This window comes from Camelina sativa, chromosome 18 (assembly GCF_000633955.1).
Source record: "Camelina sativa cultivar DH55 chromosome 18, Cs, whole genome shotgun sequence".
Lineage (NCBI taxonomy): Eukaryota > Viridiplantae > Streptophyta > Magnoliopsida > Brassicales > Brassicaceae > Camelina > Camelina sativa.
The window spans coordinates 7,071,418-7,089,489 of record NC_025702.1 but is presented as its reverse complement, the minus strand read 5'-3'; the positions used below and the strand labels follow the sequence as shown (position 1 = coordinate 7,089,489).

Sequence of the window (18,072 nt, the reverse complement as noted above, 5' to 3'; positions counted from 1 at the left end):
GAGAGGGTAGAAGATTCATGATTAGTCAAAAAGTCAACTCATTTCTTAATCTTATTAGATTGATTTCTTAACACTTGCTTTCTTAACACTTGCTTTCATTTTCCAGCGTTCTACTTTTTCATGTTGCGGTGGTATCCTTCTTCAGTAGTCTTGGTGAGGCAGGTCTACATGCTTCGTCTATGGTACGCTTTTACTATGTGATGCGAAGAGTAAATAACCATTGTATGATCTACGCCATAAATGTATCAGTACCGAACTGTGAAACATACTTTTAATTTTATCATTTGAAATGCTATTAAGAGTCTTAATTTGAAGATACTATTGCATGGCGTGATATAACTAAAGAGAGTGTGAATAATAAAAAAAGAAATTATATAACTTTGGGCATTCCTTGAAATTATACATTTCTAGAAAAATAAACATTTTTTGTCAATTGTTTCACGCAGTACTATTTAAAGGCCAAGTTTCACTTTAACAAAGAACAGTTTGCAGACTTGATGATCATATGTGGCGCAGCCGGGTCTATTTCACAGGTGGATAACAACTAATATGTTCACTTTCTGCTGAGAATTATGTGATCTTGATCTAATTCACATTTTTAACTTACTAACAAAGTTATTTCACAGTTGATCTTCATGCCCAATTTAGTTCCAGCTTTGAAAGAGGAGAGATTGCTTTCAATTGGTCTTTTCTTTGCTTCTGCCCATGTAAGCAGTTTGTCCTTATTCTTTTCGGCGATTTGTTCAAGCTAATATTAAATATATGATTAGTTGCCTAATTAAAAAAAAAATATAAAAAACAAGATCCTCTGTAATCTTCTCTTTCTCGTATGTTTTAAAGTTTTTAATCTTCAACTACGCAGATGTTCCTCCTCTGTGTGGCATGGTCTTCATGGGTACTAATTCTAACTTTTATACGAAAATACTTCACAATTTATTTTTTATTTTTCGATGGTTCATTATCTTTGCTATATCATTTTGCAGATTCATGAAAATTGCATCTTTAGTTTAGATATGTAGATTTGTGAGATCCTTATTGGCTAAAAAAAATTAAAAGTCACATGCAGATTTCATATATTGCAGCCATATTTGCACTTTCCTCTGTATGTAAGTTTCATGTATTATTTATGATTTTCATCGAGTTTAGAATTTAGTTATAATTATTGTAATTTGGTAATTTAACTATACAGATGCGGAGCATTGTCTCGAAACAAGTAGCATCGTACGAACAGGTAACTTAAATTTTGTTATACAATAGTCAAAACCAAAAGTACTTGCTCTATAAATTGGATAGCAATAACAATATGGATAAATGCTTTAAAGAAGAAAAAAAAAAGGAAAAAAAAAGTAGGATGTTATAGGAAAAGAGAGTAGAACATTGCATTATATTGTAAAAATCTCAGTAAATTAAAGGGGTGTATTGAAACAATGATTTTGGAGGATTTGATGGGATTTAGAAAATTTGGAATTTTGATAGATTTTAGGAGAGTTGATATGATTTATGGTAAAATTCTTTCAAATTCCACCTAAAACCATGAGATTTGTATTTCTGTATTTTTAACTAAACAAATCCTCCAAAATACTCCAAAATCCTCCAGAATCCCTAAAACTTATTAAAATCCAAATCCACAAACTGTTTTAAATAGCAGTGGATTTCAAAGTAGATTTTTAAATCATCAGTTGAATAACAGTGGATTTCATGAGACTTTTTAAAATTCATGATTGAATAACTTATGATTTGTAACTTTTACACAAATCACTTAAAATGTCAAGTTGAATACACCCCCTAAATATATCTCGAGACGGAAAAAAAAAAAATTAATAATATCACGACTTTAATATTTTATTAATTTATAGAATTATCAATTTTTTGATATATAAATTGAGCCAACAAATTATTTGGAACCAAATAAATATATTGATTTATGAAAGTATTAATAAATATATATTGTAGTACTCAAACCTATAGAATTGCCATTTGTATGAAACTGAAAATTAGTATTTCATTTATGTGAGATTGGTGTTGACATTAGTCTATTCAAACACCAAACTTTTGGTAACTTTTTCAGGGGGAAGCCCAAGGGATCATTTCAAGTATTTGTTCCCTTGCAAATGTCATTTCCCCCCTTAATGTCGTCCTCCATCATCTGGTAATAACAAGGGACGCACTCGGCAGAAGACTCGTATATTTCCTTTTAGTTTCTGAATTTACAACTTCGCTTAGCTCACATCAAGACCGCCACATATAATATAATCCTACCAAAAAAATATATTTTCTTACAAGAATAGTGTTATGAAGCTTCTTCCGCAATAACTCTCCCTCACAGAGTTGTTTCTCCGTATGTGAAAGGCGTTCTTTTAATTCACATAGTTGATGCTTCTGCTCCTCAATCTCTGTCCTAGTAAGAGATACTGATGCATCTGCAATCTGTATTCACAGTTACAGATATCTATCAAAGAAGCTATTTGAAATCCAGAGCATCTGATGGTAATGCACTTCTTTAACTTCCGAAATAAACTTGATCGTCCCGGTACCTTTTGCTTTTGATTGACGATTGCTAATTGCTGCTCTAACATCTTTATTCGCACGGGGATTTGCAACGAACATGTTTCCTGCAGTGTAATACTTGCTACGTCAGCTAACCAAATATGAGGCAGGAATTCAGAAAATGCAACTTTGAACAGACATCCAATACTTCTAAAAAAGTAACAACCTCTGACGATCCTGATTTTGCTATCAAGCTGTCTAGCTCTTGCCTTACCTTCCCGACATTCTCGCGGTTCTTCCCGATCTCCTCAGTTAGCTTCAGTGACTGCTCAACTTGGCGATCACGATCATCCCTTACTTGTTGGAGCTCATTCCGAAGATTAGTAGTGTAGAGGCGGAAGCTTTAAAAGAGAGAGAGAAGCTATGTTTTGGGGGTATGAAAACATAGTATCGGAGAAAGGGGAAAAAACGTAGCTGTAGCGTGGGTTGAACGAGGGCGGAGGCGTAGTATGGTGGAGACGAAGGTGTAACGAGACGTAACCGATGCGGGAGTCCTCCTCCCAGGGCTTAGACAAGCTCTTTTGGGCAATTTAAATTGCCTCTTTTTGGGTTTTCGTATTACTTCAAATCAATGATGTTCTTCCTCTTTATCAAGCTGTCTAGCTCTTGCCTTACCTTCCTGACATTCTCGCGTTTCTTCCCGATCTCCTCAGTTAGCTTCCCTGACTGCTCAACTAAGGTGATCAGGAAGAACCGCGAGAATGTCGGGAGCTCATTCCGAAGATTAGTAACTTCCGAATGCAATGAACCCCCTTCTGTTTCATAGCGTCATCTTGTAAAACCTTGGATGCAAAAAAGGAAGAGGAACAAATGAAGGAGAAATGAGACCAATGAAGTAGGCACGCGCGGGACTATAAGACCAGTGGTAGAGAAAATAAACTTACTCTGCTTGAAGCTAACTGATCTTGCAAAGACTCGTTCTCACACCTAAGTATACTTAAATTCTGCAGGAAGTTTAACCTATCTACATCAGCACGTGTGAATGCATCTAGAACTCTTCCAAAATCAGTCTTGAGTTTTATGTTATCTTGTTCAACAAGCAGCTAGAGTGTAACACAAGTTTGGAACAAGAAAACATAAAAATCATGACTGTTATTGGAAGAACTTGATAAAATTGCAGGCTTCTCTACAAGTGATGTCTTGAGTTCATCAAACCAAATTAACAAATTGTATTAAGAGACATCATTCGCAGGGAGAAAAAAAAAAAAAGATGCCTTGCCTGTTTACTAGACTCCTCCTTCAAAAGCTCATCTTTTACTGCTACACTCTCTATCAAATGTGTTATTAGGGTCTGTAGCTTCTCCTCATTTGTCTTAGCCTCCAACTCTATTAAAAGATTTAAAGTCAGGGACTATAACAAAATCCGTGAATAACTTGTTTCATGTAAAGGAATCACAAGAAAGATAATTACCTTTGTTAACAAAATTCCCATCTTTTGCTCTCTCACTAAGCAATGCCAACACTTCACCTTCTATACTGCCCACCTCGCTGGTCGTCGTGTTATCGATGGTCCTTTGCGTTTCCACTTTCCTTTTCTTGTCAAGTGGAATGCTACCGAAATCCTCCTTTTTCAGAAATGAGATCAAATCATCAAACATAATTCATATAAAAATCAAGTAAAGCCACAGATTTTGTAACGAGACCCATATCCAGCTACAAGAAAAGTAGAATCCCAGAACCCACAGTTGCCCTAAATTTCTCGATAAGAAATGTCAAAGCTGATGAGAATAATGACCTAAACACGAAATTAGTAATTCAACCAACCAATCAACCCAATCTCTAGGGTTTTTATTTTTCACCAACACACAAAAATGACAGCGAAACTAAGTAGCAAAGAACGGATAAATAAGGCCACGAGGAGGACGATTCTTGTTGCGAGAACTAGAAGCCATCTCCGAGAATTTCTTAGTCTCCGATTGTGTAGAATCAGAGGAAGAAGATGAATAATGTTTCTGTATATTATTGTGATAACCGATTACATGAATATATATTACAGAGATGTGATCACACATACTTAATTGACAAAGATTGTAGAGAATATACAGTGGAGGTTAAGGAAACTATTTACTGTAATTAATATGATTTGTGTAATAGATACGAGATTAAGGAAACTATCCCAATAGATTGATTCTCACCGCGAACTTCTCAGTCGAAGACGAGAGAATCGAGGGTTCTTACTTTTGAACGAAGAAATACTATATATTGTGTTAACTGTTAAAAGAATAAGGCTACATTAACTGCCGATTGACCAACCATTCTACAAAATAAATAATCAACTAGATTTTAACCCGCACTACACCCCAAACATATAATTTCTATTATAATTTATATTTTATGTTAGTATCTATTTGTTAAATATTAAATGTTTTGTAAATAGAAGAATAACTAAATTTTTTAGTTGTTGTGCAACTAAATATTTATATTATTTTTTAACCCGCAATACACTTCATGACCATTTGTTTGTTATATTTAGTTTGTTTTGTTTACTTTTTGAGATTTTATTTTAATTTTTAATTATTATAACAAAAAATAAGGGATCTAAATACATAATCAGTAATTATACGCTGTGATTAAGTCACATTTTCCCTAACGATTTAATTATTTTATACAATCTTAGTTAAATCAACTTGATTTTATGTAAAATATTCTAATATTAGTAGTGTTGATAAATAATTAAATAAGAATTTAACCCGTTTTAACACAAGTTTAATAATATTTTATTAATTTCAACATGTTCTCTTTGTAACTCATCTACTATATAACCACATTATATAGTATTTTAGAATTTTTTAGTTTTACATATTCGTAATAATTAAAAATTTTATTAAGTTTATATATGTTAATTATAATATTAAAATAATTGTTAATCGACGTTTTTCTTACGTTAAGAATCAAAGGTCACATATTTTGGAAAACAAAATGAGAATCAAATTGTTTTTTTTCTTTGTTAACGAAAGATTCAGATATATAATATCTTCAAAACACAACATAATGTTTGGTTAAATATATAATAGTTTCTATTTCCATAGTGATTGCTGTTATTTTTTTAATTGAAATGAAATGTAAAATATTTAAGAAACAAAATATGGAGTAATGTTAGTTTTGGAAATTTTTTAGGGTTTAATGTTGTCAATAACTTTTTAAATAAACAAAACTAAAATGGCATAACACTAAATGTACTTCAAAAATGTTAATATAGATTATTTGGGACCCTAATTATTTTATAAAGAAATAAAAATCAAATGTGGGACCCTAATTATTTGGATGTGCCCATAACTACTCGACAATTAAACAAAAAATTTGAATTTTAATTTCAAATCCCATAAATTAAGCAACTACAAAACAACTAAATCAAAACAATCTACAAAACAAGAAAATAGGTTGTTTCCTAAAATGTTTAAATCATTAACATCCTAAAAATCTTGAATATCATTTTAGAAATTGTTAATCACGTAATTCAAAATTTATCACTACTTAAATTATTTAATGATAATTCCGAAATTTATCATAATATCGACTATGCAATCTTATTAAAATCAAGAGAAACATATTTTACTATATCAGCATATATAAATATATATATAAATTTACATGATTATTAATTTATGATATTATTAAGACCATATTTTATATGGAGATTTCAAAAATATTATTCTCTAATTATCTTATCGAATTTTGTTATTTTATACTGTCCGGACTTGGGACTAGCAAAATTTATTAATTTATAGTGATTCTTAATTTATAGAGTATTAATTTATAGAGGTTTTAATGTACTATATGTACGGGACAAAAGTTAAAAGCATGGATAAAAACATGAAGAAAAATATATATTAACTATAAATTTTGAAAATAAGTCATGACTAGACTACGTATACGCGATATCCATCCTTTGTTTCAAACTAAATTCGGTCGGTTTTAAATCCAAAAAAAAAAACGATTACATTCATCGGATCCTGTTTAACGTTCTGATTTTTGATTTTTGATTTCACTAATTTACTAACCGGATTCTTTATTAGTGCATTTAATCAAAATAAATCTTAATAAATTAAAACCAATTATTTACATCCCTAGCTAGAATATAGCAAGTTAGCAAGACAATCAAATTTTGAAAATTGTTAAGTCATGACTAGATGACTACGGTTACGTACGGACAAGTCATGACTGTTATTACGGTTACCGACATACCTTGTTACGTTTCTTACACGTATTGATAAGATTGTCCATCTTAAAATTTTTTGGAGTACAAATTTGGGACATCCTTCTTTTTTAAAACTAAATTCGGGCTGGTTTTAAATCCAAAACAAAAAAAACGATTACATCATCAAATCCTGTTTTAATGTTCTGATTTTTGATTTCACTAATCGGATTCTTTATTAGTGCATTTAATTAAAATAAATCTTAATAAATTAAAACCGATTATTTACATCCCTTGCTAGAATATAGCAAGTTAGCAAGACAATCAAACACAATCATTTTCTTATTACTACTAATTTCAAATTTCCTAAAATCTATCTACCTAATTTAAAGCAATATGTTAGATTAAAATATAATTCTCCTTTCACTTTTATTTAATCTTATATTTAATTATTTGAATTACTATTTAATACATAAAGTTAATAAAGTTTTAGATTTTTTTTAGCATATGATGTGATTCAAACTTTGATAAATGGATATATATTTTAAAAATTGTTTTTGGATTAATATGGTTTATAGAAAACCAAAAAAATAATATTAAAAATAATAATTAATTAGATAACCAGGGTAAAATCGGAATTTTGATTTTGTTGAAAAATAGTGGGCATGAAAATAACACCGATTATTATTTTGGATTTTAAATGACACATTTTTATTATTTGGTGTATTTTTATTCCAATCCAAAACCATTGGGTATTAAACGTCCAAATAAAAATAACTTCGGGTTTTTGTTGGCATTTTTCCCTATTTGGAACAATATGAATAGAAATTTAATTATCATTAACTTGGTGTTACACGGATAATTTATTATTTTATTATGTTGCTACTAGTGTCAATATTAGAATAATAGATATATTAAATTGAGTAATTTATGATAATGTAGAGAACAAATTATTTTGTGGTAAACTGCAGGTTAAATCCTATAATTAAAGTCAAATACAATAATTATATATAATCATATAAATAAAAGTAAAGTTTTGGTCTCTATTGGTTAATTTTCAATTAATGCTTTATAATTTTAATATTTTTTTTACTCCCTCTCTATCGTAAAGGATGAAACTGGGATAAGAGAACAAACCCCAACAATGAAACTGGGAGCATTGCTACTAACCGTATAATAGTGTTTTGTAGTTGTAATTAACTGATATTAAAAGTAATTAACCGAGAGTAAACTACTTAGTTGCATAGTTTTACTTAGCAATAAAAAATTAAGCTTATTTAACGGTTCATATTTCCTTTTTATTTACTAATATGCAATATGCATATGTAAGCGGTCCACTTTTTGCTGGTCTAATAACGACTAAAGTACATTCAAAAGTATATGTCGACTAATGAAAAAAGTAAGATCAGAAAAATATAAAAATTATTTAAAATTCATAAATAGAGATAGCTAACTAATGTAAAATCATCTTTCTTAGGAGTAAATCTTTCATATAGTTTATAGCAAATTTATTTACCTTCAGATAGTTGAGTTCTAGTTTGCATTTTTCAAAACTAGATAGGACTAGGACGTTTAAATTATGTGTTTGGGACTTGGTGTGTTCAAAAAAAAAAGAAAAGAGTGAAAATAGAAAGAAAATGGTAAAGTACTTAGAAAAAAATGATTTAAAGTAAACTAGGGAGGTACCCGCGCGTAAACGCGGTAATAAAATGCTAAGTAAAATGGTTTTGATACTTTAGCATATGCTGCTTCTTTGACTAATTATTCAATAATTGTCATCTTATTTCGAATTTGCATATATACTAAAGGGATTAGTTTCTAAAGTTCCATAATATTCTCAATGTAAAATACCAATGAAGTCTTCTAATTTTTTTAAAATTGTAAGCAAATTCCAAAAGATAAAATTATAATGTGTTATCTTAGTTACAAAATAAAGTTGAGATTAATCCATATTTGGATTTCAAGTAGCCGTTACTACAAACATTCATATTTTTTTTAGACATTCAAACTAGAAAAAAAAACCATTCTTTACAACTGAGTTCTTGAGCTTTCACCTTGTTGCTTCATCACATTGTTTATGTAATAACGCCCAGCAAATTCAGACCTGTTAATATTTTAGGTGTTTTAAGAAAATTTACCTTAACATCATACATTACTTGATTTAATATACATAATAGTATATTACAAAGACTGGTGATGCTCCAGTCCTTCAAACTTTGGTTTTATGAAGATCTTCGAAGAGGCCAATGTGTTTTCAATACATGGTGCACCTATAGATATGTACAATTTAAAGTGAATTTATTGGTTACCTTATGATGATTATATCAGAACTAATTTATGTTACATACCTTCATATTCTCCGACCTGCATAAACCGCATTACACAAAACACAGGTTCAATTTTTTATATGAGATGGCAGTCGTTTGATTGCCATAGAGACATGAACTGAGAAGCGTAGTTGTCTTTGAGACGACACTTCACTGTCTCATTCGTACATGTTATCAAATTAATAAAAATCTTAACAGAGACAACTCTAAAATGTAATAACTGTCTTTAAGGTAGAGTATATTTCTTTCACCTACCATTCAACAATATGAGAACAACTTCATTACTATTAATGGCACTCGCAGGTCTTCTTTTATCTTCCACATCCATTAGACACCCACAAACATCTATATCGGGAAAAAGACAGAATTTAGGTTTCCAAAGTGTTACTAAACTATATTTGGTAAGGTTTAAGTCATACTTTCTATAGAAGGGACCAATAAAAAAAGTTCCAAAAGTTATAAAAAGATTATAGCTTTCCGAACAGAAAGACACCTATTTATTATACTCACGGATTGTACCAAAACAATATAAAATAAATTAAAGAAACATTTACCGAAAGAGATGGGATGGTTGATTTTCCCACGGTATATGTCATCCAAATCCTCGAATCGAAAATAATTCTTTGGACTCAATGATTGGAGCAACTTCATCGTGGTAGCATCCGTAAATTTAATCTGATAAGGATGGTGAGTATTCCTCTCCTGCAGAGTTGGATTGATGACTTTGAAATCTCTAATTTCGTACCACTCACCATTGTCGATATATTTTCGGAGTTTAGCGAGTGTATTGGGTAAGAAAGATTCTTCAATTGTGTCACCCTTCACAGTTTAACAACAATTGTGTAAGAAGTCTTAACTACAATAACTTTTAGAACTTGAAAATTAAGTAAAAAATCATCCAAATAGAAACTCTAACTTTTACATCCACAAGAAGCACAACTCTTTTTGTAAAGAACTTCATGACACTCCAAGAATTTAAGACTTTGGCTTGGATACACCAATTAGTTCTTCCAGGAAGAAGATCAGCGATATAATCGATTCTCATAATTTCACAAATTAGGGTTTTTCTTGATTCTTCTCTGTTACCGAAAACGAAAAGGGGTTTTTTTTGCTTTGAGAAAATACAAAGAGTCGCGTCTAAACGTTTCGCCTTAATCGTTTAAGTGGCTCACCTTTTTTGCGATTATTAAAATTTCTAATCTAATATATAAATAAATACTGTCTTAAGAAAAGTGTTGTCACTTTTGCATGTTCAAGTATTAAAATTGTGTTTAACATATTGAAGATGTTTTCACTTTCTTATTTTTAAAAAGAAAAATAAACCATGAAAATCGAATAACAAATGTCTAAAACGAAACGTTATAGTAGATGTTAGATGCTTAAAATTAAATCATATATTTTCGAAGACTTCTTTGAAAACCACATTAAGGGTTTTGTTTTGGCATTTCCCTTCTTCATCTGTAATCGAAACCTTCAGTCCTTTTCTGTTTGTCACTCTAGAAAATGCAACGTATACAGGCTTATGTAGAAACAATCCCACATGTTCAAACGTCTGACTCTGGCTTTTGTTAATAGTAATCGCAAATGCAAGAGCAACATGAAACTGAAGACGCCTCATACGAAAGGAAAACTTTGCATCCGGTGGAGAAGCAAACATCCTAGGAATAAGAACTCTATCATTGACGTTTTTTACCTGTTATAATCCTTGCTTCAATAATATGATTAGCCATTTGCGTAACAATCAATCTCGTTCCATTGCATAAACCTCCCTTAGGATCAATATTCCTAAGCAACATGATAGGTGCTCCCTTTTTCAATGTCAGAACATGGTTAGGTAATCTAGAAACTTGAATACTGTTTAAGAATTATTGAGTATAGATTATATCGTCGTAAACACTTGTATTGGAAGTCTCAACACTATCTGAACTCAAATATTGTCTCTCTTCCCCTGGATATAATAAAATCAAAATAAGAATCTGTTTATACTGGATTTTATTTGCAAAAAAAAAAAAAAAAAAATACTATTTATATACCTAGAATTTGAGAGAGCATATATCGATTTATTTTATTGATATCATCATTCCTTGGACTAAGAATAGCTCTTTCGCAAAAGAATTTTGCATCGGTCTTTGTTGCAAACGATGTACCGTATATCTCTTTAACAATTGATTGTATAGGATTGTCACATTCGGTAATCAATAAATCCTTGGGTATGTCTATTTCGACCTCACCATTGTTAGGCTCGTTGATTTTGCCATCCCCAATATCGAGAAGCCATTTTGAAAACGTAGAGAGATCATTTGCATCCCGACTGTTTTTAGTCTTACATAGTCTCATATTTTGTGTAAGCTGAAGTACTTTACAACTATCCCAAAGCAAGGATGAGTTTATGGAGGCTAAAATTGTCCCAACTCTACCAGCTTCTGACATAACCGGTAGAATCTGTCTAAAATCACCTCCTAAAACAAAAACCTTACCTCCAAAAACTCGATCACACTTCATAATATCTCGCAAACTCCTATCCAACGTTTCGAAACAAAATTTGTTCATCATTGGACCCTCATCCCATATAATGAGCCTTGCTTCTCTAATAACTCGGCAAGATGAGAATTGACTTCTATCGAACACGTTGTATATTCGTCCACATGGATGGGTAAACTAAATCTAGAATGTGTTGTCCTACCACCTTCCATAAGTAAAGCAGCTATACCACTTGACGCAACATTAAGAACAATATCACCCCTAGATCCAATATCAGCACCAAGAATACTCCACAAGAATGTTTTTCCAGTACAACCAAATCCATGAACAAAAAATATACCTCCTTTTTTCATTCACAGCATCAATAATTTCTAAATATACGCTTTTTTGCTAAGTTGCCATACATAATAACCTGTCGTAATTCTCTCCTTGTTCATCACACTTGTAGTTTCTCTCATCTATGAGAAGCCTATTCTCATTCTTATCCATCACAGATCCATCTGGTTTAGGCATATTCACAATAGTTGACAAAGAGTTTCCATTAGACCGCATAATCATTTCAATCTCAGCTAAACATAGGTTTGTTATATATTCCTGACTTAACATTAGACCTGCATTATAAAGTAGTTTGATTTTAGTTAACACATTTTTGATATGAATAATAAACGTAAACGTCTGTTTACACCAATATATATCTTTATATTACTTTATCTATTTATAAAATAACTACATATGTACCGTGGTTGTTCGTACGGTTCCTTTGCAAATATAAAATATCTTTGCACAATATATCTTTTGTAGCGACCCAGAGATCGAGAGGCACTGAAACACTTTTCGAAAGCAATAGTATGGCAAACAACTTCCTTAGAAACGGTCCAAAACATCATGTACTTGCCTCCTTTATAGCTAAAATATATTCTTTGTCGTCATCCAATAATCCCAATGCAAAACAGGCATCTTTAAATTCCTCATACAGTTTACGTTTAACCGTCTTTAAAAATTCAAAACTTGTGGCTCTTGGAACTGTATTAAGTAAAACTCTCAAGTAATAGGCTTGGCCTATAGAAGGTGGTACATAATTATGCCTACTGCAAAACTCTTTCTTTTCTTAAATCTTGGTAGCCAAATTCTTTTATTCTTAACCCAAACAAACATGTTAGGAAATTCAGCATAAGTGAGATTTATACTTTCCAGGTATTTTTTATTGCCTTCCATCCAAGCAAACAATTTAGATCCTCTGGCTGAACGCTTCATAACATCTGCGATAGGAACATCTTCGTTGTAAACAACCAATTCCTGTCCAGGAAGATGAAACAGAAGTTTTTCTACTGGTTTAGTACGATAACAAATAGGAAAAGCCAATATTCACCAAGCTGCTTCACATGCGGAGACATATCTTATAAAAATAACAAAATTTTTACTTAAGTTTAATTTTGTTTTAAATTTTTAAAAAAATTATAAATATACATACCTGCAGCTATACTATTTCTTGATCTCATTTTGCTCGTCTTCCTCTCCTACAATAGCTCTAATGTAATACGACCCTTTGGTGATGTACTTGAAAAGATATTTCACTGAGTGTGATTGATTACACCACTCAACATTAATATGAGCACGATAACGGATAGACAAATCCCGGTTATACGGAATAACAAAACTGTTATCACAATCAAAACCATTTTTACGCACAAATCTCCCGTCTTGTCTTGTCTGTATATTGGATAACCAGCATAGTCAACGATAGTGTTTTCCATGAATGGTTTTGGAAAAAAATTAGTGCACTTACCATTATTCATGCAAACATTTTCTTTGTGATGAATACCACAAGGTCCATGAATCATAACATTAGAAACAACTTCGTATAAATACTTGTCCAGTTCTTTATCAGGAATCTCAGCGCTAATGAATCTATCATTGTCTTCTGGTGTACGCATTTTATAGTCTGGTTGCAAGAATAAAATCATGTGTGCATGAGGAAGACCTCTCTTCTGGAATTCTATTGTATACATAGCTGCACACACACACACATAAAGGCATTGTTAGTAAATTAGGGTTTTAACACGTCAACGGACAGAAAATTCAATCTATTAATACTATGAAACATACCAGAATTTACAACACCAAAAGTTTTTTCTTTAGTCACTTGTTCCATTAGTCTATATAGCTTCATCATAAAGACTCGTCAGCATATATCTGGTCTATATTCTTGCGTAAGACGATGCTTTGTTAGATAACGAACAACTTCGGGCCACTTGGGGGTTGCAAGTAATCATTATGAAAATATAAGGAAAACCATAGTAATTGCAAGTAGCCATCACATCTAAATAATGTTGCATCATATAACGTTTCCCACCTGTAAACGATGAAGGAATATAGATTGCTTTACCGTGTTCTCCAAGATCTTTGTTTCCTTGATTAACAGTTTCAACTATTTTATTGATTCTTTTTGTCCGGAGTTTGTTTTGGTTCAGCCAGATATAATTCAGTATGTTAGATTCTATGGTTGTGAACACGTCTACCAAAAATTGCTGATATAATTTTCTCGACATCACAATCGTTGAAGATTCTTGATATCTTTCAAATATTCGGAAAGCATAAAATTCTCTCATGGAAACTGTTTTCCAATTTCGTCCAGTCGTATCTACAAAACCAATGTCAATGCCTAACCTGTAACCATCCTCTCCATATGGAAACAATAATGTATATTGCAGAGGCAAGTAAGCTGGATGGAGTTCACTTATCCTTTGCAAACTGCCGGGACGACTTTCTATCACAATGTCACGCTTAAATACACCAGAGTTGAAATCACCTGGTATCAAACCAGCAACCTCATTGCATGTAGGTAAATTATGAGTCTTTGCATCAGCATTTCTTTCTGTAGGAATCCTTAACCTCAAATCTGCAACATTGTTGGTTAACTCAAATCTTTCTCGAGCCGACCTAAACGCATGTACATGCGGATTATGATTATCAAGCATCGTTTTTAGAAGTACTACAGTGGACTGTCTTATTTTCTCTGTAGTTCCAGATGTTCTTTCAAGGAAAAAATAAAACACATGTTAGCAACACATCAATATAATGGTTTATTATCTCTGAAACACGTACGACCCTCTACCATTATTAATAGAATAATTTATTTTTCCACCTAACGACGTTAAGGAAAACATCATATTGTATGCTCTTATATTATCAAGGAAGTTCTCACTCCTATTATCGTGATTATATAACAATGCCGATAATGTATTTGGTGGGGTTTTCAGCTTGGGTAGCTTGACACCCGGATTACAGGCCATTGCCTAAGAATTAAAACATTTAACAAACCTGATCATCAGTTAAAATCATCTCTAGGGTTGAACCAAGTTGGAGAAATTTTTCTTCCCATTGTAACATCCGCAAACCGAAGGTACTTTTGGTCGGGAGATGTTTATAGTCGTTAAGGATTGTTGCTAGTGAGGCGATGGTGACTCTCATGAATACCGATAGCTTGAGGGGCTGGGGGCTCCGAGAGTGGCAGAGGGGATGAGTAGTTCCCCTGATATCGAGATCTTTAGGATTGTGGTCCAAGAGTGAGACGGTATAACTAGAAAACGCTGGTCTGAGAGTGAGATCGGTATGGCTCGAAGGTTACGACCTAAGGGTGAAGGAGTTGGGAGCAAGCAATGTCTAGGACGTGAGTATAAAGATAATGATTCAATGTAGACCTCAAGAGATTTACGGTGGTTTAATCTCGGGTTTTGGATGTGTTGACCAATGGGTAAGGGTTTTATGACCAGAGCGGTTATGAATGTGTGGCTGCCAGGATTGTATGGTCGGTTGTGTTGGAGTCCCGGAAAGGGGAGCTGCAGCAGGTATGAGCCGGCGTGGGCAAAGTTGCTAGTTCATGGCAGGATAAACTCATTGTTGCGATGATGGTGTGAAGTTCATTGGAGATGAACAGGGTTGCTTGATTCAAGGTTTTGGTAAGCTTGCTGAGGGAAATAAGTGAAGTGGTTTGAGTTGGCGCCTTGCAAAGCATTCAATATGGTGAATCAGAATATGTGAACGTGTGGTACTTGTTTGTTTTATTACGCTCGTATTGATGATTTGTTGTGGAGAATTGCTAAGCGAAAAGCTAATTTTGTAATAAGCTATCTTGTGGAAGTTTCCCTAAGAGACAAATTACTAGAGATTCTTGGATGGCCAAGAGGTGTTGATATCCGGGTAGTGGTGAGTTGATATCAACATACTTGATTATTAGTCTAGTAGAGCTGAGGAAGAAAATAGGGGGTTCTTACGTTTTATCACTTCACAGTGGGGGGCAGCGGTGTTGTTCGTCAAGTAGATGGACGAGGTATGGGTCTATGAGTTTGTGGCGATGATTTTTGGGTTAAAAAATGCGCCAATAGCGTTTATGAGGTTGATGAACAGCGTGTTTCAGAAGATTCTGGACGTGTCTGTCATCATCTTCATCGACGACATCCTGGTTTAATCTAAGAGTCCTGAGGAGCATGCAGTGCATTTGAGAGCAGTTCTGGAGAAGTTGTGGGAGCAGAAGTTGTTTGCCAGGTTGAGAAAGAGTAGTTTCTGGCAGCGTGAGATGTGTTTTCTGGGTCACATTGTTTCTGTAGATGGGGTTTTTGTGGATCAAGAGAAGAGGCAGACTATCAGAGATTGGCCTAGACCGCAGAATGCCATGGAGATCAGGAGTTTTCTTAGGTTGGCAGGTTACTACAGGAGGTCTTTGCAGGAGTTTGCGAGCAAAGCACGTCCTATGCCTAAGTTGACAGGGAAGGATGTTCCTTTTGTCTGGTCACAGGAGTGCGAGGAGGGCTTTGCAAGCCTGAAGGAGATGTTGACTACTGCTCTGGTGTTGTCTTTGCCTGCGCAGGGAGAACAATATGTGGTGTATCAGATGCATCCAGAGTTGGTTTGGGGTGTGTGTTTATGCAGCATGGGAAGGTGATTGCCTATGCTTCGCGGCAGTTGCGGAAGCATGAGGACATCTATCCTACTCAGGATTTGGAGATGGGTGCTGTACTTTTTGCCCTGAAGATTTGGAGATCTTATCTTTATGGTGCAAAGGTACAGGTGTTTACAGATCGTAAGAGCCTAAAATATATATTCACTCAGCCCAAGCTGAATTTGAGGCAGAGGTGGTGGATGGAGCTGGTGGCGGATTATGATTTGGAGATAGCCTATCACCCTGTTAAGGCTAACTTGGTTGTTGATGCTTTGAGTCGGAAGCGGGCGGCTTCGGCTCAGGAGCAGGATATGAAGTCTCTGGTAGGAGAGATCAGTGCATTGAGCTTGTGTGCAGTTTCTCAGGAGCCGTTGGGTTTGGTTGCAGCTGATAGAGAAGATATGTTGAGCAGAGTGCGGTTGGCTCAGGAGAAGGATTTGGGGCTGGTGAATGCCTCAAAGGATGTTGATTAAGAGTATCAGGTTTCGGCTAATGGTACTACTTTTCGTGTGCCTAAGGATGAAGAGTTGAGGCAGGAGATCCTGAGAGAGGCTCATGCGAGTATGTTCTCTATTCATCCAGAAGCGACTAAAATGTACCGTGACCTCAAGAGGTACTATCACTGGGTCGGGATGAAGAAGAACGTGGCTAGTTGGGTTGCGAAGTGCGATGTGTGTCAGCTAGTAAATGCTGAGCATCAGGTACCAGGTGGATTGCTGAAGAGTCTTCCCATTCCAGAGTGGAAGTGGGATATGATTACTATGTACTTCATGGTGGGTTTGCCAGTGTCCAGGACGTTTGATGCTATTTGTGTCATTGTGGACCGGTTGCCTAAGTCGGCACATTTTCTGGCCATTAAGAAGACTGATGGAGCAGCGGTCTTGGCTAAGAAGTATGTGAAAGAGATAGTCAGGTTGCATGGGGTGCCAACGAGCATTGTATCTGATAGGGATTCCAAGTTCACCTTGGTGTTTAGGAGGGCATTTCAGGCAGAGATGGGCACTAAGGTGCATTACTCTAAAGAAAAAGCTTCATCTCCTTCTCTTCCTCCTTTACACTAAACAACTAAGAGTGTTCTCCCTTTCTCTCCCTCTCTCTCTCATAACAATGTCGACAATAGCAAAAACAAGAGAGGAGACGTGACTTTGAGAAAGAGATTAGGGGTTTTTGGTTTAATTAGATTAAACCAGGATTTAATTAAACCAAAATTAATTAAAATCCACTCTTTTGGTTTACTCAACATATCTCAAATTATATTCCCGGAACACGGATGTTACGATTCTCCCCCACCAACATAGATTCGTCCTCGAATCTAGAACAACCATCAGCCAAGGACTCCTGTGCAAACCTCTCCACGGCCCACACTCCTCTAAACGATCTACGGAAGGTCACCTATAGGCGATAGACTCACGTTCCAGGCATTATTTGCTCTCGACTTTTGGACTTTCCTTTACTCACGGGCCTAAACCTTGAGTTTTTATTGGCTCCTCATCAGGAAGTGCAATACTCGTCTCTCTGGTTGCCACCCTACAACGCGCCCCTGAATCGTCATCCGAAGTTGATATACCAACCGCCACCAAGGCCACTCGTCCCGACGGACCGCCACCAAGGCCACTCGTCCCGACGGACCGTCACAAAGACCA

General features: G+C 34.2%; 1 protein-coding gene and 1 long non-coding RNA gene across 2 annotated transcripts; one reads left to right on the top strand and one right to left on the bottom strand.

The window, feature by feature from the left end:
- Positions 485 to 1,232, top strand: LOC104763206. The gene is made up of 4 exons (XR_002036503.1): positions 485 to 533; positions 627 to 707; positions 863 to 895; positions 1,190 to 1,232. It is a non-coding gene; the product is annotated as an uncharacterized LOC104763206 (long non-coding RNA).
- LOC104763205 (kinesin-like protein KIN-14C) lies at positions 2,127 to 12,042 on the bottom strand. The gene is made up of 10 exons (XM_010486612.2): positions 11,903 to 12,042; positions 11,568 to 11,751; positions 3,959 to 4,112; positions 3,767 to 3,873; positions 3,432 to 3,590; positions 3,110 to 3,213; positions 2,714 to 2,888; positions 2,535 to 2,612; positions 2,281 to 2,427; positions 2,127 to 2,201 (listed from the first exon to the last, which is right to left on the bottom strand). Exons 1-10 carry the CDS (start codon positions 12,040 to 12,042, stop codon positions 2,127 to 2,129), a joined length of 1,323 nt encoding a protein of 440 aa, XP_010484914.2.